Source organism: Xenopus tropicalis, chromosome 7 (genome assembly GCF_000004195.4).
Source record: "Xenopus tropicalis strain Nigerian chromosome 7, UCB_Xtro_10.0, whole genome shotgun sequence".
Lineage (NCBI taxonomy): Eukaryota > Metazoa > Chordata > Amphibia > Anura > Pipidae > Xenopus > Xenopus tropicalis.
In genome coordinates, this window is record NC_030683.2 from 126,022,029 (window position 1) to 126,044,664 (window position 22,636).

At 44.3% G+C, this 22,636-nt stretch overlaps 2 protein-coding genes across 2 annotated transcripts in view; one reads left to right on the forward strand and one right to left on the reverse strand.

The window, feature by feature from the left end:
* Nucleotides 1-4,610: 4,610 nt before the first annotated feature.
* LOC116412189 (zonadhesin-like) overlaps nucleotides 4,611-22,636 on the reverse strand; it is an 88,297-nt gene continuing 70,271 nt past the window's right edge. Inside the window, exon 5 of the mRNA XM_031905844.1 lies at nucleotides 4,611-4,926. Coding sequence (XP_031761704.1) covers nucleotides 4,727-4,926 — 200 coding nt within the window. The 3' untranslated portion in view covers nucleotides 4,611-4,726. The remainder of the gene's footprint in view (nucleotides 4,927-22,636) is intronic.
* LOC116412191 (zonadhesin-like) lies at nucleotides 11,093-13,010 on the forward strand. The gene is made up of 3 exons (XM_031905847.1): nucleotides 11,093-11,162; nucleotides 11,847-11,882; nucleotides 12,589-13,010. The coding sequence occupies exons 1-3, from the start codon at nucleotides 11,123-11,125 to the stop codon at nucleotides 12,921-12,923; spliced, it is 411 nt and encodes a 136-aa protein (XP_031761707.1). The 5' UTR covers nucleotides 11,093-11,122; the 3' UTR covers nucleotides 12,924-13,010.

Sequence of the window (22,636 nt, forward strand, 5' to 3'; positions counted from 1 at the left end):
TTATAACTATAACTAGGTTCGGCCAGGACTGTGGATTCATATAAATACCGAATCCATCAAAAAAAAGCTGTATTTGGCCCGAATCCCAAACCGAATCCGGGATTCTGTGCATCCCTAGTTGGAAGTGAAGCCATTTTGTCTCTCCTTTTATGAACTGTTCTGTAACTGTATATTTCAATGTTATTTTCTGGTCTATACAGTATGCACTGATATAGTTTGGTGGTATAAAATGCAATGAGTTTTGTTCTCGCTGCTCTAAAAGAACCCTTAGCCTGTATGGCATTACAGTAGAGAGTCTGAGTGAATAACCCATTATAGCCACACCCATGCCATGCTTTATATTGGTAGAGTGACCCCAAGAGTACAATGTCTGTGCCCCCCAACTTATTCTGTAGTGGTAATGGAACCTCTGGCATATAATGTTGCTGCTGTGGGGTACTATTCTGGCCCAAACTAGACAGTATCATGAGAAGCTACATACACATGGGCTCATCTGCCTGGCACCCAAACAAGTACAACCCCTGATCCAATAGCGTTGAAGTCGCCCCTAACAATGGGATTGGAGAGATGACCCAGCAATAGATTCATGGGATGATGACTGTATATGGGCCCCACAGGGGTTGGAGTTTTGGGGAACATTGCTGCAATCACTTCAAGTACCATGTTGGATTGAGTTGGTTGTGAGCCCAGAACATTCCTTCATCTCCTGTCTGATTTTGAGTTATTATTCTGATGTAATAATGATTGGCTTCTATTATAGAAGGGAGGGAATGATCTGCCTGGAAATAACACCCACGTCAGGATCTCATTTCCATTTCTGAATGCAATCCCTATTTTCGTAACATTTGTTCCAATGAATTTATTGTCGTGATTTTTTAAATTGACCAAATGCACAGCAGCGGCCCAACTACATTGTAACTGTGAGACTCAGTGGTAATTCTGATGAGGTCCTTGGATGCTCCTCAAATGTGTCCACAAGAACCATATAAAATGTAAAAGAAGTCTTCTTCTGTACCTAAATAGGTTTTGACTCATGGTTTAATTCTAGAAAGTCCAAAAAAGGTTGTTTTTTTTTAATATATCTAAGCTAAATCATTGTATTGGAAGTCTGGGTTCATGGAGACAAGAATAAGAAATATTGGCAGATACCTAGGGCCATAACTGTAATGTCAGTAGTGATGTTCCCATGTCAAAGGGTGCTGGGTAATGACTATGAGATGCAGGTTTGTGTGCCCCTCAGTTAGTGAGTGCAAGCTCTGGAGACTGTGGCTGCACATAAGCCTTATGCAAAAACTTAAACACTTAGTAGCCATCATTAATTTGTGTGTGCCACTTGGATGGACATGGTTGCACATAGATGCATGGATGGATTGATGGACGGGTGGAAGGAAGTGGTTGCACATGGCTGCATAGACATGGTTGAATGGATGGTTGATTGAATGAATGGATGAATGAAAGGATTGATGGTTGGTTGAATGAATTAATGAATGGTTGGATGAATGAACATGGTTGCACATGGATGGATGAATAACTTGACACCTGCATGAATGAAACCTATACAATACAGCTGGCCGTAGGCATTAGATCCCCTTTAGGGCGGCTGTTTGCTAGTTATACAGCTATCAGACTTTACCTATAACCCCTGTAGCAGGTTCAGACTTGACCTATAACCCCTGTAGCGGGTTCAGACTTTACCTATAACCCCTGTAGCGGGTTCAGACTTTACCTATAACCCCTGTAGCGGGTTCAGACTTTACCTATAACCCTTGTAGCAGGTTCAGACTTTACCTATAACCCCTGTAGCGGGTTCAGACTTTACCTATAACCCCTGTAGCGGGTTCAGACTTGACATGTAACCCCTGTAGCAGGTTCAGACTTTACCTATAACCCCTGTAGCGGGTTCAGACTTTACCTATAACCCCTGTAGCGGGTTCAGACTTTACCTATAACCCCTGTAGCGGGTTCAGACTTTACCTATAACCCCTGTAGCAGGTTCAGACTTTACCTATAACCCTGTAGCGGGTTCAGACTTTACCTATAACCCCTGTAGCGGGTTCAGACTTTACCTATAACCCCTGTAGCGGGTTCAGACTTTACCTATAACCCCTGTAGCAGGTTCAGACTTTACCTATAACCCCTGTAGCGGGTTCAGACTTTACCTATAACCCCTGTAGCAGGTTCAGACTTTACCTATAACCCCTGTAGCGGGTTCAGACTTTACCTATAACCCCTGTAGCAGGTTCAGACTTTACCTATAACCCCTGTAGCGGGTTCAGACTTTACCTATAACCCCTGTAGCAGGTTCAGACTTTACCTATAACCCCTGTAGCGGGTTCAGACTTTACCTATAACCCCTGTAGCGGGTTCAGACTTGATATGTAACCCCTGTAGCAGGTTCAGACTTTACCTATAACCCCTGTAGCAGGTTCAGACTTTACCTATAACCCCTGTAGCAGGTTCAGACTTTACCTATAACCCCTGTAGCGGGTTCAGTCTTTACCTATAACCCCTGTAGCGGGTTCAGACTTTACCTATAGCCCCTGTAGCGGGTTCAGACTTTACCTATAACCCCTGTAGCGGGTTCAGACTTTACCTATAACCCCTGTAGCGGGTTCAAACTTTACCTATAACCCCTGTAGCAGGTTCAGACTTTACCTATAACCCCTGTAGCGGGTTCAGACTTTACCTATAACCCCTGTAGCAGGTTCAGACTTTCCTTATAACCCCTGTAGCGGGTTCAGACTTTACCTATAACCCCTGTAGCGGGTTCAGACTTTACCTATAACCCCTGTAGCGGGTTCAGACTTTACCTATAACCCCTGTAGCGGGTTCAGACTTTACCTATAACCCCTGTAGCGGGTTCAGACTTTACCTATAACCCCTGTAGCGGGTTCAGACTTTACCTATAACCCCTGTAGCGGGTTCAGACTTTACCTATAACCCGTGTAGCGGGTTCAGACTTTACCTATAACCCCTGTAGCGGGTTCAGACTTTACCTATAACCCCTGTAGCGGGTTCAGACTTTACCTATAACCCCTGTAGCGGGTTCAGACTTTACCTATAACCCCTGTAGAAGGTTCAGACTTTACCTATAACCCCTGTAGCGGGTTCAGACTTTACCTATAACCCCTGTAGCGGGTTCAGACTTTACCTATAACCCCTGTAGCGGGTTCAGACTTTACCTATAACCCCTGTAGCGGGTTCAGACTTTACCTATAACCCCTGTAGCGGGTTCAGACTTTACCTATAACCCGTGTAGCGGGTTCAGACTTTACCTATAACCCCTGTAGCGGGTTCAGACTTTACCTATAACCCCTGTAGCGGGTTCAGACTTTACCTATAACCCCTGTAGCGGGTTCAGACTTTACCTATAACCCCTGTAGCGGGTTCAGACTTTACCTATAACCCCTGTAGAAGGTTCAGACTTTACCTATAACCCCTGTAGAAGGTTCAGACTTTACCTATAACCCCTGTAGCAGGTTCATTCTTACTCCTCCCAGTCTGAGCCAATATCATTGCCAATTTGGCCACAATCCCTGACTCAGTTTATTTAGTGGAATAACAGGCCGGTGGCTGATCTGACACAGTGACAGGTTTTACAGGACCAGACACTGGGTTTTCCTGCCTCTATAAACACATCACTCCCTTTGTATTGTATGAGGGATGTTTCCTTAATGTAACTCTCCGATGTTTGGGAAGATAATGAAATACTTTTCCTGTTATTTTAATAGCACAGCTGAAATGGAGCCATAAAATAATAACTACCTATATATACAGCTCCCTGTAACTCTCAGAGCCGCCTGAGCTCGTTGCTTGGGTTCGGTTGCAGCACAGTTGGCAAGTTTCCCTTGGATTAAGCCGTATTTATGGCCACGAGGCTCACCCAGCACTGACTGGGTTCCCTTCCCTCTGCCCCTCACAGGGCTTTATTATTCATATGGATTTGTTATGGTTTGTGCATTATAACAAGTGGCACCATTCCAGCATCACTGGGGCGTCTCATCCCCATAAAAGTTGAATATATGTCCCCCATGAAACCTGCACACTGTTTTTAATCGAAAATAATGAATTATTTTGAAAATTAGAGAACTATTGGCCCTAATACTGCTGAGACTGATGACCTGGAGTCACAAGAGAGAATGAGAAAACGAATAAGCAAATTAATAGGTTCGTAAAAATCTGGTTTATTAATAATACAGAATATTTCCATCTTTTCCATTCACCGGAGTGAAATACCTTTAGACAATTTAGTCTACTGAATGTTAGGAAGGGGCCCCTCCTTTTATTAGCGCCACTTTGGGCTTTTAGGGGTTGATTGATACAGGCAGGGAACAGCTCAAATTAAAGCAGAGGTGGGAAGGGGGTAGGATGGAGAAGGGAGGGGGAGAGAGCAGAGATGGGAGGGGGAGAGAGGAGCAAACTGAGCAGGCTCGTGCTGTGCCCTGAAGGATTTTTCTGAGACAAGGAAGTCTGACACAGAAGATCATGTATACAGAATAGAAGGAAAGAAATGTGGTGTTTCTTTTCACTGAGGACTCAGAGCAGCAGTTCTGTAAGTGTTTATGGCTGTATTTACATCCCTTTCTGATAAAGCTTACTTATTTGTTACTAGTTTTTACCTTTCCTTCTCCCTTAGAGCTTTAAACATGGAAACGAATAAAAAACAAGAAATGTCAATGATAAAGAGCCAAATATGTACTTTCAGTTTCAAAGCTGAGAGCTTTCCTTAACCCCTACAAGGAGGGCAGTGCCTGGGCAGAACACAGGGGCCCGAAGTGCCATTTTGAAAGACATAGGGTCCCTTGCAGAAACACCCAGTCTTGCAGACCATCATGCACATCTCAGGTGGGTTTTCAAAGTTCTGACAATTCAAGGGACAGGCAGTTCCATACTCTTTCCAGACTTGGTTAGCCGGGCAGCTCTCCTCTGTGAGAAAAAATATCATCGTAATTATGGGGAAATGCCTCATCTCTGCATTATTTTAATAGGTCTGAAACGTTTGTAGAGGACTGATAAAATAGTTACCCCCCCCCAGGCAGGAGGGGAAGAAGCTTGTAACCTAGGCAACGTTAGGCCTAGTTGTGTGGTTATTATCTGTCATAGATCACTGTGGCAATGATAACAGGAATATATCAGATAGAGATGAGTCTGCACTCCACCAAGTCCTGGTTATACCGCCCTAGAGTACAGTGTACCGACCTAGGGGCACATTTACTAATCCACGAACGGTTCGAAGGCGTCCGAATGCGTTTTTTTCGTAATGATCTGTATTTTTGCGACTTTTTCATCGCCGATGCGACTTTTTCGTATTTTCCGCAACTTTTTAGTATATTTTCTGCGACTTTTCCGCCGTTTACAATCCCTCAATACGAAAAAGTCGCGACAGCAATGAAAAAGTCGCGAAAAATATGAAAAAGTCGCGACGGCGATGAAAAGACTGTGAAATTTGTGTTTCCAATCCGAATATTTGCCATTCGGGATTCAAATTCGTGCTTTGGTAAATCTGCCCCCTAGGGGTAGAATTGTCCTGCCTAGGTTTTTCTTTAAAAAAAGCTTAGAGTAATGCTTACGAGGCAATTAATCGTTGTGCAGTTATTCAGTTCTGAAGAGTTTGTGAGTACATATACTACGGGGTTATTGCCAATGGCGAAATGCGAATCCATGCCTGGCAAAAAATTTAACTTGTGACTATCAAGAACCAGCAGCCTCTGCTTCTACTATCTCTAGACATACAGTTCCACCTTATACCTTGCCCCCACCCTACACAAAGGCCCCCTCCCGACCATTAAGAGTCACATGAACAAATTCCTGGTAAAGTAGATACTAGTAATGAGTAGTGATGGGCGAAATGTTTCGCCAGGCATGGATTTGCGGTAAATTTCCATGTTTCGCCATTGGCGGATTGTTTCACGAGACGGATGAAAAAATTTGCTGCGGAAAAATTCGCCGCACGTCCAAAAATTGTCGCCGGTGTCAAAAAAGAATAGTCGCGGCCATCAAAAGAATAGCTGTGCAACAAAATAATAGCCGCGGGTGACAAAAGAATAGCTATGCGACAAAATAATAGCCACGGCGACAAAAGAATAGCTGTGCGACAAAATAATAGCCACGGGTGACAAAAGAATAGTCGCGGGCTACAAAAGAATAGCTGTGCGACAAAATAATAGCCACGGGCGACAAAAGAATAGCTGTGCGACAAAATAATAGCCACGGGCGACAAAAGAATAGCTGTGCGACAAAATAATAGCCGCGGGCGACAAAAGAATAGCCGTGCGACAAAATAATAGCCACGGTGGCAAAATAATAGCCACGGGCGACAAAAGAATAGCCACGGGCGACAAAAGAATAGCCACGGGCGACAAAAGAATAGCCGCAACAATTTTTTTTTGCCGCATGACATTTTCGCAGTTTTGTGAATTTTTTGCCATTTCGCGGATCTTTTGAAAGGTTCGCAAATTTTTCGTCGAAGCAAAATGGAACAGATTTTTTTGGGCAGGCATGGATTTCGCAGTCACGTAAAAAAAGGGCACGTGGCACCCGTGTTTCGTCGAGTTTTAATTATATTTTAGATGATTTCTGGTAGAGAATTGAGTGCCTTAAATAAGTTTTCACATTTCTAGTTTAATCCCCAGTATAACAAGTTTCTTCCTGGTCAGGATCTGTCTATTCGTAGCAATACAGACACCGGCTGCTCACAGTCCTCTCTCTGACCACTGGGGAGACACCAAAAAACTAAAGTTTTTGTTGGATCATAAAGAGATGAATAGTTTATTGAAAGACCACTGAGTTTATATGGCGGGTGGTGGAAAAGGGGAAATTATTACCTAAGTTTATGTATTTCTATGTATTTTGATCATATAATAAAAAGAGTGCCGCACACACAGGGGCTTGATACAAAAGAAATTTTTGTTTTATTGGAAAAATTCCAACATTTCAAGCACGACCAGTGCTCTTCCTCAGAGACGAACCCTGTTTCTATAATATATGTATCTATAAGCCTGAGACACAAACAGCAGATTGCAAAGTAAAGGGGTATAAATGTACCCAGTTGTGTATCACTTTTTGGGGCATAAGAAGTAGCAAATTTGCAAACAAAAATGTGCATTTGCATTTTGTTTTACAATAATACTACATTTTTAACATTGAAACGTATTTATCTGGCTCATTTTGGCCATGGATACAGTAAACTGAACCTTTTAAAGCTCCTATCCCCCAACAAAGAGATAAATATACAAAAAAAAGTATAAAATACTTGTTTGGAATACAAAATACTGCATTCCAAATTCTATATTATAGTATAGCTAATGCATGTGAATGTAACAAAGAATGAATAGATTATTTGATATTTCCTTATAGGTATTTAGGTATTTTACTTACCATCATCTTGTCCATAAATGCAAAGTGGATATAAAATTAAAAAAATAAATAAAGGGAAATATTATGTTCGTTCGTCTATTAAATACAATGAACCTGTAAAACATAATCTATTGTTATTGAGAAAAAGAAAATGTAATGGTTATCGTTTATGGTTCTCATGCAACAAGACAAATAAGTTACGATTAGTGATGAGCGAATCTGTCCCGTTTTGCTTCGGGAAAAAATTAGCGAAACGCTAGGAAAATTCGTGAAATGGCACAAAATCCGGTAAACTCATTTATCACGTGAAATTTTTTGCTGCGCGCTGCTTTTTTTTTAGGTGACCGCGACTATTTTTTTTATGTGACTGTGACTTTTTTTGACACGCAACGAATTTGTTCCCGGATTTTCGCAAAACAATTCGGCAATGGCAAAATTTGCTGCAAATCAAAGCCTGCCGAAAAACTTTGCTCAACACTAGTCACGATTTTCGCAACATTTTCCCGAATGTGCTTTTTCACTTTTTTGATATATATCTGACAGTCATGGAAATTAGTTTATTTGTGGTTTCAAAGAAAACAAGATAAATTCCAGTTTTAGTAAATTTGCCCCTTAGAGTCACCAAATACTTTCCCCCAAAATTCTCTTTAAATTGACAACATTCACCTCTTTTTGGCAGGTGAAATTTCACCAGTGCGAAACTATCAATATACATTTTTTTTTGTCACCAGCGTCTATTTTTTTGTCAGCCGAGTCTATTTTTCTTGTCGCCAGCATCTATTTTTTGTCACCTGGTTCTATTTTTTTTTGTCACCCGCTTCTATTTATTTGTTGCCCGTGTCTATTTTTTTGTAACCTGCTTCTATTTTTTTGTCGCCTGCGTGTATTTTTTTGTCGCCCGCTTCTATATTTTTGTCGCCTGCTTCTATTTTTTTGTCGCCAGCATCTATTTTTTGTCGCCCGCTTCGATATTTTTGTCGCCCGCGTCTATTTTTTTGTCGCCAGCATCTATTTTTTTGTCGCCTGCTTCTATATTTTTGTCGCCCGCGTCTATTTTTTTGTCGCCAGCGTCTATTTTTTTACGCCCTCATTTTTTTTTGGGGACATGACCATGCCCCAATTTGACGAGCAAAAGAAAAAATTTAGCTACATTGGGGGGTACACTTGGAAGTCAGTAGGTTACTCACCAGAGCAGGTTACATGAGGTTACATGAGCAAGGCGGTGACCATTGAGGGTAGTGGCATTGGTGGCATGGGGTAAAGTGACCAGCACCATAGGGGATGGGGCAGGATGGCTGTGCATTGGCCCTTGGGCACTTTTCTGTTATTATTATGTATCCATTTCCTTTATTTGCCTTCTGTACATTAGTTTTTTATCTTCTAGGGCAATACATGTAAAACTTTTAGCATTGTTTCAGGGTCTTTCTTCTTCCCCGTCAAGCAGCCATGGCAGTGTCCCAGAAAACCCAGAGTGCAATGGCACAGCATACAATGACAACATGTAGCACTAATCTGAGAAGTCACCTGATACTTGGTCCAGCCCAGGCTGATAAGGAAGGCATACCATTGGCCAGAAACTAGGGTTGACTGAGTTTCTTATGAGCCCAAAACATTCCTTCATCATTGGTGCAAGAGAGACTTTCCCCAGCTGTCAGAGTTGTTACAGTGGAATAATTATTACACCCTGGGGAATAATTATTGGCTTCTATTATAGAAAGGACTTAATGACCAGCCAGGAAACGACTCCCATGGCAGGATCTTATTTACATTTCTAGCTTCCATGGACAGTCCCTATTTTTGTAACATTTGTCCCACAGAATTTATTGTCCCCCAAGTTTCTTGTTTGTAAACTCTCAGAATGTAATTTCCCTGCATCTCAACTCAACTGTAACTCAGTATAACAGTCACAATCCCATCCGGCCGAGGGATCATATGAAACAGTGGCATTTCCATTGAATTTTTGAGTAATCGACAAAACCCATCAAAGAGAAGAAAATCTAATAATATTTGTATGAAGGAATTGCACTTTGGCTTTGGATGTCACATAATAGCCCACTCACCTATTGCTGTGAGCGCCCACGAGGGGCCCAGTCCCACAGGGCGTTAGAAGTTGAAATTTCTCCAAAAAAAAAAATATATGGATCCATTTAATTCTCCCATAATGTATCACTGAGTAGTGAGCCACAGTTGCAATCATAACTACAGAGAAGGCAACTGCTAGGGTCCCAGAGATAGACCATGTTCTGCCCCAATAAGGGGTAATTATATCTTAGTTGGGATCAAGTACAGGTACTGTTTTATTATTACAGAGAAAAGGGAATCATTTAACCATTAAATAAACCCAATAGGACTGTTCTGCCCCAATAAGGGGTAATTATATCTTAGTTGGGATCAAGTACAGGTACTGTTTTATTATTACAGAGAAAAGGGAATCATTTAACCATGAAATAAACCCAATAGGGCTGTTCTGCCCCAATAAGGGGTAATTATATCTTAGTTGGGATCAAGTACAGGTACTGTTTTATTATTACAGAGAAAAGGGAATCATTTAACCGTGAAATAAACCCAATAGGGCTGTTCTGCCCCAATAAGGGGTAATTATATCTTAGTTGGGATCAAGTACAGGTACTGTTTTATTATTACAGAGAAAAGGGAATCATTTAACCATGAAATAAACCCAATAGGGCTGTTCTGTCCCAATAAGGGGTAATTATATCTTAGTTGGGATCAAGTACAGGTACTGTTTTATTATTACAGAGAAAAGGGAATCATTTAACCATTAAATAAACCCAATAGGGCTGTTCTGCCCCCAATAAGGGGTAATTATATCTTAGTTGGGATCAAGTACAGGTAATGTTTTATTATTACAGAGAAAAGGGAATCATTTAACCATGAAATAAACCCAATAGGGCTGTTCTGCCCCAATAAGGGGTAATTATATCTTAGTTGGGATCAAGTACAGGTACTGTTTTATTATTACAGAGAAAAGGGAATCATTTAACCATGAAATAAACCCAATAGGGCTGTTCTGCCCCAATAAGGGGTAATTATATCTTAGTTGGGATCAAGTACAGGTACTGTTTTATTATTACAGAGAAAAGGGAATCATTTAACCATTAAATAAACCCAATAGGGCTGTTCTGCCCCAATAAGGGGTAATTATATCTTAGTTGGGATCAAGTACAGGTACTGTTTTATTATTACAGAGAAAAGGGAATCATTTAACCATTAAATAAACCCAATAGGGCTGTTCTGCCCCAATAAGGGGTAATTATATCTTAGTTGGGATCAAGTACAGGTACTGTTTTATTATTACAGAGAAAAAGAAAATAATTTTTCAAGTTATGAATTTTTTTATGAAAATGGAGTCTATGGGAGACGGCCTTTCCATAATTCTGAGCTTTCTGGATAATGGGTTTCCGGATAAGGGATCCCATACCTGTAATTTGCTTACATTTTTTATAAATTTCATTGCTGGACGTTTGCCAGAACAATAGCAACAGATTAAGCAATAGCAATGAGACAGTCCTTTTTATATCATAACATGATTTCAAAATAAACAATTAAGTTGCCTAATTATTATTCATCATATTTTAGTAATTGTACACCTTTTTGCAGATAAATAGAAGCAGAACATTTATTCCGGCATCACTGCTACTGGAGAGACAGGTAAGGGAGACATTATACTCAAGGAGTCACGACAGTGGGTTAATGTGCCCTTTAATCAGTTGCATTAAAATTCCTTCTTCCCTTTTGATAGGTCAGAATGCTGCTCAACTCTCCAATCAGGCTGCTTGTGGCACTCGGTAAGTAAATTCTGATAACAGTGACCTTTATTATATTACTGATACATGGTTTTTTTACATTATACTCTTAAAGGGGAACTACAGTAAAAATGAAAATGTAATATAAGCTTTATCTCATGGAAATAGGGAACTGTCTAAAAAAAATAATAAAAAAATATTTAATTCATTTCTGAAAAGAATGATGTTACTTTTCATTGTCTCTCTATCAGTATCTGTCTGTCTACATGCAGCTTTGTGTCGGAGTCGGTTATTCTGAAAGACAGTTAGCTCTAATATAATGTCAGGCAAAGGGAACTCGCCCCAATGTATCGAATGAAATGTATGTAACAATATTTATAGATTTGTACTCTTGCCCAGTAACCCATAGCAACCAAACCGTTGCTTTTAATGAACCAGAGCCGTTAGAAATACATGTAAGAATGAAATATATGGTTCCTTGGTATATGTTACTGGGCTGCGGCAAACTGTGCCCATGGAACAACACAAACCCTACTGCTGGCAGCAAGAGCGCCGGGGGATAAATATCAAACTGGGGTGAAGTTTTGGGGGGCAGTGGGGGCTGGAGGGGGGGCTGCACCAGGGATAAGGAGAATACAGTTTAGACATGAGTTTTGCTGCAACAAATGTGCATTATCAGACTCAGCTAAAATAACTGAAAATGTGTATTTTTCCCCTTTTGTGCAGCGCTCACAGCGACACTGGTGGTATCACAGGATCAAGGTAAGAGATTCTTTTACTAAAAATGTATTTAAAGGGGAAGTTCAGTTAAATTGGAATCTTATCATGATGTAGCGGATACTATTCTTGGGCACAAGTCCAGAATACAAAGGGGCACAAAAGCGTGCAACTTGGAGCTTATTCCTGCTTGGCTTGTGGCAGTGGGGGGGGGGGGGGGGGGGGGGGCAGAGGGGACTGGGCTCCATAGTAACAGCTTCTAAAGGACCCTTGGGAAGAGCTGGGGAATGGAGCTGGAGGATGCTGGGGGTGGAACTGGAGGATGCCGGGAGGGAGCTGGAGGATGCTGGGGGTGGAGCTGTAGAATGCTGGGTGGGAGCTGTAGAATGCCGTGGGTGGAGCTGGAGGATACTGGGGGAGTGGAGCTGGAGGATGCTGGGGTGGGGAGCTGCAGGATGCTGGAGAATGGAGCTGGAGAATGCTGGGGAATGGAGCTGGAGAATGCTGGGTGGGACTGGGCTCCATAGTAACAGCTTTTAAGGGACCCTATGGAATTGGGCAGTTTGGTGCTTATGGAAATTCCATATCAGCCAGAAGCCACACTGGGATCCTAATGATTCTGGGTGCCGTAGGAGCAACAGGTCCCCCTCTCTCTGTGTTATATTATGTGCTTGGTATAAGAAATATTTCATTAGAACTCTTACGCGCGGATCTAAATATACTGTATAATCTCTCTGCCCTCCTTGTACAGAGCCAAGATGCCCAGTTAACCAGCAGTGGTACCCCCTGTGCAAGCCCTGTATCCAGCCTTGTGGGGCCCATGTCTCTTGCGCGGCTGTCTGTGAACCCGGCTGTGCGTGCAAACCCGGATATACCACGCAGACTCTCGACTCCGCTGAGTGTATCCCTAAGGATAAGTGTATCATCTGCGAAGGGCTGAAAGTCTATGACCGCTGCCGAGGTCTCTGCCCCCCCAGCTGTAAGCCCAAAATGTGCCCCGCAATATGCGCCCCGGGGTGTATATGCAAACCAGGATACGTGTGGCACGATGAAAAGTGCATCCCTGAGTCAGAGTGTCCCAAATAGTTACATCTAAATGTTACCCCAATAGTCTGTACTTGGGCGGGACTGTGCCAAACGGATCCTACGGGTGGGCGGGTTGGCACGTTACAATAAAAGAAATTAATCACAAAATTGAGTGAAGTTGTATTTTTTGGGATCTGAAGGGAGGAAGGGGAGGAGCAGATGGTTCTGGGTCTCTGGGGAACGTGTTTGTGTTAATAATTGTAAGGTTTCCTGTTCAGATTTACTGACTTTTTTGTAACTTGGTAAGAGGCTATTGTGCTATACACTATATCATATGGGCAATAATGTTCCCTAACATAGTCTGTATATCTGTATAGTTTCATGTTTTCCCCACACTTTATCCCTTATACGCCCCACTATTGTTCAATCCAAATGATTCCCGTATGTCTGTGTTTGTACCGCAGGCAGCCATCCTATTAAATATTGAACTGGCGGTTACTAAAGTTTAATATTCTTTCCGCTTAGCAGTCAGGAAAACAAATGTAAATGTAGGGGTTTACCAAAAACGGGCCCTTAGGACAGGAACCCCTAGGACAGACTCCAGGGTGGTGCTGGGAAACAGGGACACTGGGATGACTGGGTTGCACATGGTTAATAGGGTGTACAATTGTAGTTCGGGTTATGGCCACAGGGTGGTGTATAGGCCCATATAAGTAACGCAGCCATGTGCTGTGGGGGGGTTAGTCCTGGGACTGCTCCAGTAATGGAGTGGGTGTCCCGGGCACAGTTCTGAGATAGGAGTTTTGTGATAGATCGCTCTAGGAGTGATATGTAGAGTAGCGAGTTTAGAATGGGCGGACATGGCCCCTCCAGGAGTAGTAAGCGAGGTTAAGACCTCCCGGCAATACATCAGCCGGAGTGCAGGGAATCAAGAGGCTAGGGAAGGTGTACCAAGGCACCACCAGTCCAGGAGGCCGGATCTGAGGATGCCCCGTGAGAGTACCGGTGTGGGTCCCTGTGGGGTAACGTCCTAGCGTGAGTAGCGGGGGAACTCTATGGTAGAGTGTCTTACCGTGAGTACCGGGGAGAGCCCCTAGATGGGAACACATGTCGGGAGTACCGTTGGGTAGGCCAACAGGAGATGGTACTCAATGAGATGTATGGAGATATACCCTGCACTGTATACTATGGTTAAGCTGCTCCTGGAGAGGTGTCCGTCCAATAAACCTTTTCATTTACTTCATTTATATACCCGTGTGGTGAGATCTATTAGTCCGGAGGGGCACATCAACCTATGAAGTTCCCAGGGGGTAGGAAATAAGTCCATACCACTATCCCTGGGTGGAGGCACGCCATTGCTGGGAAACGCCTGTCCCCATAATAAGCGGGGCTCAGGGCTTCTGTAGCGCCAAAGTAAGCAAGTAGTACCACAGTATCTGCACAGGTGGGCTACATTTGGAGGCACTGCTGAGATGAGAGCAGGAACTTTTTGCCAGACAGGGCTCTAAAGGAACTGAGGCCTAGTGTGTCTGTGAAACCCTTTTCCCGACTGGACTAGATTTGGGCCACCCTGATCCGCATCCCCAGGTGGGATTTGGCGCGAAAAGAGGAGCAAGGGCGCTCCTAGCCAATAGGATTGCAGGAAGATTGGCGCCAAGGGAGAGCCGGGGAAGACACGTGAGATTTAGGCGGGCCAGAAGGGAAAGTACCTGATTTGCATACCGACCGCCCCGTGAGGTTCAGCGGCCAATAGGACACGTTAGAAAGTGCGCCAAGGGCTGAGGAAGTGACGATGCTAGTTGACGTCACGGCGGCCATTTTGGGACTTTCTCAGTTGGCAGTGAGTCGTGAGAGTGAGCTTCTCTACAACTTCACAGCAAGCATGTCGATTAAGTCCGGAAGTGAAAGAGGGAGTGAGACACCCATGCTTTCTAGACCGGAAGTTGGTAGCCTGTATGATGCCAATATTCGTTACGTGTGGCTAGGATCTTTTGTAGAGAAGCCCACGCCGTTGGGAGAATTCATCATGGTGCCAATATGTGGTGACTGCGGGGCCGAATTCCATTCAGCTCTAAAACAGGCCCTGGGTCGCTGCCCAAGCTGTGGACACAGAGGCTGGATGGGACCTTTGAGAGAGGACAAGCTAAATGATGGATACAGAACCATGCTGGCAATGTTGACGACTCTAAATACCAACCAGCCAAGTCCAGCCGTATATGGGCGATACCTAGGGGACGGCGACCTTACCCTGGTATCCGGGCCACTACAGTTGTATCCCTGGAAGGTGGAGATCTCGGGGGCCGTAGCCTCCGGGGATGTAAGTAGTGAGAAACCCCAGGGGGTGAATGAGGAGTCCCAAGGTTGGGAATCCCAGGCCGAACGGGTAGAGAGTGAGCCTGCAGCCATTTTACCTGAAGCCCCTAGTATCAGTCAAGCCCAGGCTGCGGTTGAGCCAGAACCCCAAGGGGTGCAGCAAGGCCCGGAGGAGGCCGCGCAGAGTCCCGAGTCCACTAGTGATAAAGGGGGACCACCCGAAGTAAAGTCTCTACCACCCTATATAGAGGTTCTCAAAAAGAGAAATGAAGCCTCTGAAGGAGCCAATGGGGCAGTTAGTACCCCTAATCCCGGCTGGGATAACCTGGATGAGACGGAGGAGGAAGACTTCTATAGTCCTCAGTTGTTTAAACTACCTAATAGTATCCTAGCTCCTAGAAAAATTACGAAAGAGGAGGAGAAGGACTTCTGGGTTCTGCCTGGTAAGGGTGACCCTGATATATTCTGCCGAGTGTCCAGAATACAGCGGGTCATGAATTACAAGATATTTAGGCTATGGGGATACTATATGCCATACGCACCCCTCTGGGTGTATGATAAAATGGAGTCCCTAATGGACGATTGGGTGGTGGCGGAGATAGCAGCCAAGGAAAAGAAGGCTGGGAAGTGCCTGTACCACGCTGATCCCCTGAAGAAAATGGCGGCCTGGAAGTTTGTCAGGGCGCTGGAAAAAGAGTGGTGGTGGGGCCGCACTGTGCTACGCCACACAGTATATAGCTGCGGGAGAAAGAGCCCAGAACCGCGCTATTTTAGTACGGAAGTTGAATTGCCCAGTGGGGTACCAGTGGAAAAGCCACACCCTTGCTACTACGCTTCATATATTGATATACAGATGCGTTTTGCGTATATGGTGTGAGAGAGTCTTCAGGAGGGACTTGTCCTTTTCCCAGGGAGGAACCGTCGGCGATGGGTAAGGATCACCCACGTCGCAGTCAACCGGCTGGTTGGGAGGAAAGTGTCGCTTCTGTCACGATTCCCGGAAGGGAGATTCTGAGTTAGCCCAAGAGGGCGCAAGTTGCCTAATGCCCACCCGTTGGTGGATGAATGGACCCAAGGTGGGATCACCTTGGGAACTGGACTCCCTCAAGGAGGAGGGGAGGGCCAGGAAAAGGAAAGTTTACCTTTATTTTCTTTGCTGTAAAATAAAAGAAAGTGTTTTGGTTTTTGGGCAAATAAATTGTCCGGTTCTTCATTGAGTGTGAAATGTCTAAGGGACAGAGACTCTATGGGGACTTTCACCAAGACTATGGAGGGTGGGGATGTTTTTATGTCTCACTTTTCCTTTTCAGTCACCCATTGTACCCTGGCAGTCTCCTGGAGGAACTGTGAAGCGTGATGTGAAAACAATATGGTAAATGTATTGTATTTAGTAGAATGTGTGTCAGCCAGGAGGTGACAATTTTCTTGTAGGGGGAGAATGTAGGGGTTTACCAAAAACGGGCCCTTAGGACAGGAACCCCTAGGACAGACTCCAGGGTGGTGCTGGGAAACAGGGACACTGGGATGACTGGGTTGCACATGGTTAATAGGGTGTACAATTGTAGTTCGGGTTATGGCCACAGGGTGGTGTATAGGCCCATATAAGTAACGCAGCCATGTGCTGTGGGGGGGTTAGTCCTGGGATTGCTCCAGTAATGGAGTGGGTGTCCCGGGCACAGTTCTGAGATAGGAGTTTTGTGATAGATCGCTCTAGGAGTGATATGTAGAGTAGCGAGTTTAGAATGGGCGGACATGGCCCCTCCAGGAGTAGTAAGCGAGGTTAAGACCTCCCGGCAGTACATCAGCCGGAGTGCAGGGAATCAAGAGGCTAGGGAAGGTGTACCAAGGCACCACCAGTCCAGGAGGCCGGATCTGAGGATGCCCCGTGAGAGTACCGGTGTGGGTCCCTGTGGGGTAACGTCCTAGCGTGAGTACCGGGGGAACTCTATGGTAGAGTGTCTTACCGTGAGTACCGGGGAGAGCCCCTAGATGGGAACACATGTCGGGAGTACCGTTGGGTAGGCCAACAGGAGATGGTACTCAATGAGATGTATGGAGATATACCCTGCACTGTATACTATGGTTAAGCTGCTCCTGGAGAGGTGTCCGTCCAATAAACCTTTTCATTTACTTCATTTATATACCCGTGTGGTGAGATCTATTAGTCCGGAGGGGCACATCAACCTATGAAGTTCCCAGGGGGTAGGAAATAAGTCCATACCACTATCCCTGGGTGGAGGCACGCCATTGCTGGGAAACGCCTGTCCCCATAATAAGCGGGGCTCAGGGCTTCTGTAGCGCCAAAGTAAGCAAGTAGTACCACAGTATTTGCACAGGTGGGCTACATAAATAATGAACTTTTTGTTATAATCCTATTTTCAAGTCAAGCTAAAAATTGATAGGCCTTATTTGTAAATGGGCTACCCTCAAGCAGAAGAACTTGAATATAAGATATTAAAGCAGGAAATAAAGAAATGCCCTATAAACATATGATCCAGGCACTGCCCTGGACCATCCTTAAGGAACATTTGTTCTAATAAAGTAAATAGTAATGTTGAGCTCTTCTAGGGGTCTCCCAATAGGTATGTAGTTTTGGGCAGTCCCAATAGATATGTTCTAGGTTCCCTCTAGCACCTCATTGAGAAGGTTTGTGGGCACAATTTGTACACTAGGGTATGGTACCATCTCATCTTTATTTTATTAATATCCTCCCTAGTGGTTGGACACATAGAGGCCATATGTGCATTTCCCAAAATATTTACCAAGTTGGGAGTGTGATTGAAATATTAAGTTTTCCTTTGGGTAGGGCTTAGATTCAACTTAGATTCAAGATCTCTGAACATAGATAGGTTGCACTAATTAGCTTGTCCTTTTTCTAAATATCAACTAAACTTTTTCTTGCTTAACTGTTTAAACTTTAGGCAATTGCCCAGTCTAGGCCGTGGTAATAACTAAAAAACACTATATTGCGCTTGTGGACACCGAGTGAGCTCACAAAACAATCAGAACTAGCTGCCAGGAACCCAAATATTAAGGGGTACAATATCCTCATAAAATAAAAGATGTAAAAATGAATAGGGAACAGCCATCATAAGTTTATTTATACTTCATCTTTCAACAAACAAGTGTATTTAAAGATATTCAATGCAAGAAATGAGACCAATAGTTGGCTGGATACATGGAAAACAGTCAATCATGGTATATAAAGGGGCATTCAGAATTAGGCTTAGATAGCCACCAGGGCTACTTACTATCGGGGGGGGGGGGCAGCTGTGCCCTGTAAAAAATCTTCTTTCATAAGGGGTTCAACCACCACCCTGATGTAGATAGGAAAGCGGTTATGTATATGCACCATTAAGAGTTCATCATTGGGTGCAAATGTGGGCAGTATCTGCCATTTTTTGGATATATTTCATGTAGACCCTCCAGCAATATCTATCATATCCAATAAAAGAATCATGTAAAACAAAAGCCTTTCTCTTGAATTTGCAATGGAATCAATATAACTCCTCACAGAAGAGTATTAATAATATTGACATTTGCGGACCTGCATTTTTGCTTTGATTGTCACATAATGCTCAGATATTGCTGGGAGCCCCGTATTTAGAAGGAATGTTGGTACTTCAGGCCATACATGTAATTTCAGTAGTGATGTTTCATGAGAAGCAGGCCCTTAATTAGTGAGTGCAGACTCGGGAGAATGTGGCCATTATCGACATTATTGAAGGAACAGAGAAATGAGTGATTGTTTTATAAAATTAGCCAATTTGCTGCACATTAGTCTCTCTAGATAGCAGAGAGCTGCCATACATGTGAATATATACACCTGGTTAGAATGAAACCTATACAATACAGCTGGCCGTTAGAGATGTAGCGAACTGTTCGCCGGCAAACTAATTCGCATGAAAATCGGGTGTTCGCAAGTTCGCAATTTTGGGTTCGCCTTAGCTGGAGCCAAATTTTGACCTCTCACCCCAGAGCCAGCAGATACATGGCAGCCAATCAGGCAGCTCTCCCTCCTGGACCACCCCCGGACTACTCCCTTCCATATATAAACCGAAGCCCAGCAGCCATTTTACATTCTGCCTGTGTGTGCTTGATGAGTTAGCATAGGGAGAGAGCTGTGCAGGGGTTTGAGGGACAGTTTAGGTAGCTTTGCTGACTAGTGATCTACTTTCTACTGCTCTGTATGTAACTGCTGGGGACAGCTGTCCTGCTGATCATCTGCTGTAACCCAATAGTCCTTGTAAGGACTGCTTTTATTTTCTGATTACTGTTACTCTTCTTTTCATTGTGTACTGCAGCTCCGTCTGTGTGTGTTGGAGACAGGTGTGCTGCACATAGTAGGGCACTAAGCACCAACCACACATTGAACCGGCTGTAACCTTTACACGACTTGATTGGCATGTAGACGCCGGACGTTTTAAAGCAGTTTATTACACAAGTTTAGAAATGTAGTGTGATTTCTTCCCTTTACAGCACAAAACGCAACGCTGTGTCAACAACGTATTTTTCAGAGAAATTTTTGCCCTTGATCCCCCTCCTGCATGCCCCTGTCCAGGTCGTGGCACCCTTTAAACAACTTTAAAATCAGGTTTCTGGGCAGAAATGGCTTTCCTAGGTTTTAAAGTTCGCCTTCTCATTGAAGTCTATGGGGTTCGCAAAGTTCGCACTTTTTGGCGGAAGTTCACAAACTTTTTTTGTGAGGTTCGCTACATCTCTACTGGCCGTAGGCATTAGATCCCCTTTAGGGCTGCTGTTTGCTAGTTATACAGCTGTCAGACTTTACCTATAACCCCTGTAGCGGGTTCAGACTTTACCTATAGCCCCTGTAGCGGGTTCAGACTTTACCTATAGCCCCTGTAGCGGGTTCAGACTTTACCTATAACCCCTGTAGCGGGTTCAGACTTTACCTATAGCCCCTGTAGCGGGTTCAGACTTTACCTATAGCCCCTGTAGCGGGTTCAGACTTTACCTATAGCCCCTGTAGCGGGTTCAGACTTTACCTATAGCCCCTGTAGCGGGTTCAGACTTTACCTATAACCCCTGTAGCGGGTTCAGACTTTACCTATAGCCCCTGTAGCGGGTTCAGACTTTACCTATAGCCCCTGTAGCGGGTTCAGACTTTACCTATAACCCTGTAGCGGGTTCAGACTTTACCTATAGCCCCTGTAGCGGGTTCAGACTTTACCTATAGCCCCTGTAGCGGGTTCAGACTTTACCTATAACCCCTGTAGCGGGTTCAGACTTTACCTATAGCCCCTGTAGCGGGTTCAGACTTTACCTATAGCCCCTGTAGCGGGTTCAGACTTTACCTATAACCCCTGTAGCAGGTTCAGACTGTACCTATAACCCCTGTAGCGGGTTCAGACTTTACCTATAACCCCTGTAGCGGGTTCAGACTTTACCTATAACCCCTGTAGCAGGTTCAGACTGTACCTATAACCCCTGTAGCAGGTTCAGACTGTACCTATAACCCCTGTAGCGGGTTCAGACTTTACCTATAACCCTGTAGCGGGTTCAGACTGTACCTATAACCCCTGTAGCGGGTTCAGACTTTACCTATAACCCCTGTAGCAGGTTCAGACTTTACCTATAACCCCTGTAGCAGGTTCAGACTTTTTACCCTTAGGTAACTCTAACCCCTGTAGCGGGTTCAGACTTTACCTATAACCCCTGTAGCGGGTTCAGACTTTACCTATAACCCCTGTAGCGGGTTCAGACTTGTACCTATAACCCCTGTAGCGGGTTCAGACTTTACCTATAACCCCTGTAGCGGGTTCAGACTTTACCTATAACCCCTGTAGCGGGTTCAGACTTTACCTATAACCCCTGTAGCGGGTTCAGACTTTACCTATAACCCCTGTAGCGGGTTCAGACTTTACCTATAGCCCCTGTAGCGGGTTCAGACTTTACTACTATACCCCTGTAGCAGGTTCAGACTGTATCTATAACCCCTGTAGCGGGTTCAGACTTTACCTATAACCCCTGTAGCGGGTTCAGACTGTACTTAACCCCTGTAGCGGGTTCAACTTTACCTATAACCCCTGTAGCGGTTCAGACTTTACCTATAACCCCTGTAGCGGGTTCAGACTTTACCTATAACCCCTGTAGCGGGTTCAGACTTTACCTATAACCCCTGTAGCGGGTTCAGACTTTACCTATAACCCCTGTAGCGGGTTCAGACTGTACCTATAACCCCTGTAGCGGGTTCAGACTTTACCTATAACCCCTGTAGCGGGTTCAGACTTTACCTATAACCCCTGTAGCGGGTTCAGACTTTACCTATAACCCCTGTAGCAGGTTCAGACTTTACCTATAACCACTGTAGCAAACCATGCATAGTGCCTAGCCCTAACCCTCCTGTAGGCTATTATTCCACATAGGGGCTACCTGTAGCCAATCACAACATATATTTTGCACCCCCAGGTACATACTGTACTTGTGTTGATTTCCAACTTCTTTTACCTTTGAATGTGGCCCCTGATTTAGTGGAATAACAGGCCGGTGGCTGATCTGACACAGTGACAGGTTTTACAGGACCAGACACTGGGTTTTCCTGCCTTTATAAACACATCACTCCCTTTGTATTGCATGAGATATGTAACTCTCTGACGTTTGGGAAGATAATTAAATATTTCCCCTGTAATTAGAGCGGCTAAATTGGAGCATTTATCTTCCTGTTACTGCCATAAAATAATAACTACCTATATATACAGCTCCCTGTAACTATCAGAGCCGCCTGAGCTCGTTGCTTGGGTTCGGTTGCAGCACAGTTGGCAAGTTTCCCTTGGATTAAGCCGTATTTATGGCCACGAGGCTCCCCCAGCACTGACTGGGTTCCCTTCCCTCTGCCCCTCACAGGGCTTTATTATTCATATGGATTTGTTATGGTTTGTGCATTATAACAAGTGGCACCATTCCAGCATCACTGGGGCGTCTCATCCCCATAAAAGCACCTATAATTTTTTTATAATTAAATATGGCTATGGGTAAAAGGGTTGGGGACCCCTGTATTAGACTGTTCAAGAAAATAGCCCTTGGGTGTTATGTATGTAGGGATCTCCAAAATTGGGCCCCTAGGATGGTTCTCCTTTGACAGGCACTAGAGGGTGGCCTTAGGGAATTGGACACCTAAGGGTGGTCCTAGTTGTTTTTGTGTTAAGAAAGGGAGTATCCCTGCAGTTCAGGGTTATGGCCACAGGGTGGTGCACACAGTATATAAGGCTGTGCAGCCTTGTGCAGCCAGGTCTTTCAGCCTGGGACCCCTCTTGGAGAAGAGGTTAACACCAGGTTAGAGTTAGACAGTTAGAGATTTGTTATAGACCACTCTAGGAGTGGGAGACAGGTTATCTAGTTGGGCAGCGTGGCCCCGACAGGAGGTGTAATGGATTAAGATCCACCAGCACTCATAGCTGGAGTCAGGGTATAAAGTGTTAAGTATAGGAGATTAGCCTAAT

What these genes read in the sequence shown, in the direction of transcription:
- LOC116412191 (XM_031905847.1), top strand. Translation starts at nt 11,123, where the DNA reads ATGCTGCTCAACTCTCCAATCAGGCTGCTTGTGGCACTCG. An exon ending in CAGGCTGCTTGTGGCACTCG is followed by an intron (nt 11,163 to 11,846) that starts GTAAGTAAATTC and finishes CCTTTTGTGCAG; the next exon opens with CGCTCACAGCGACACTGGTG. An exon ending in GGTGGTATCACAGGATCAAG is followed by an intron (nt 11,883 to 12,588) that starts GTAAGAGATTCT and finishes CTCCTTGTACAG; the next exon opens with AGCCAAGATGCCCAGTTAAC.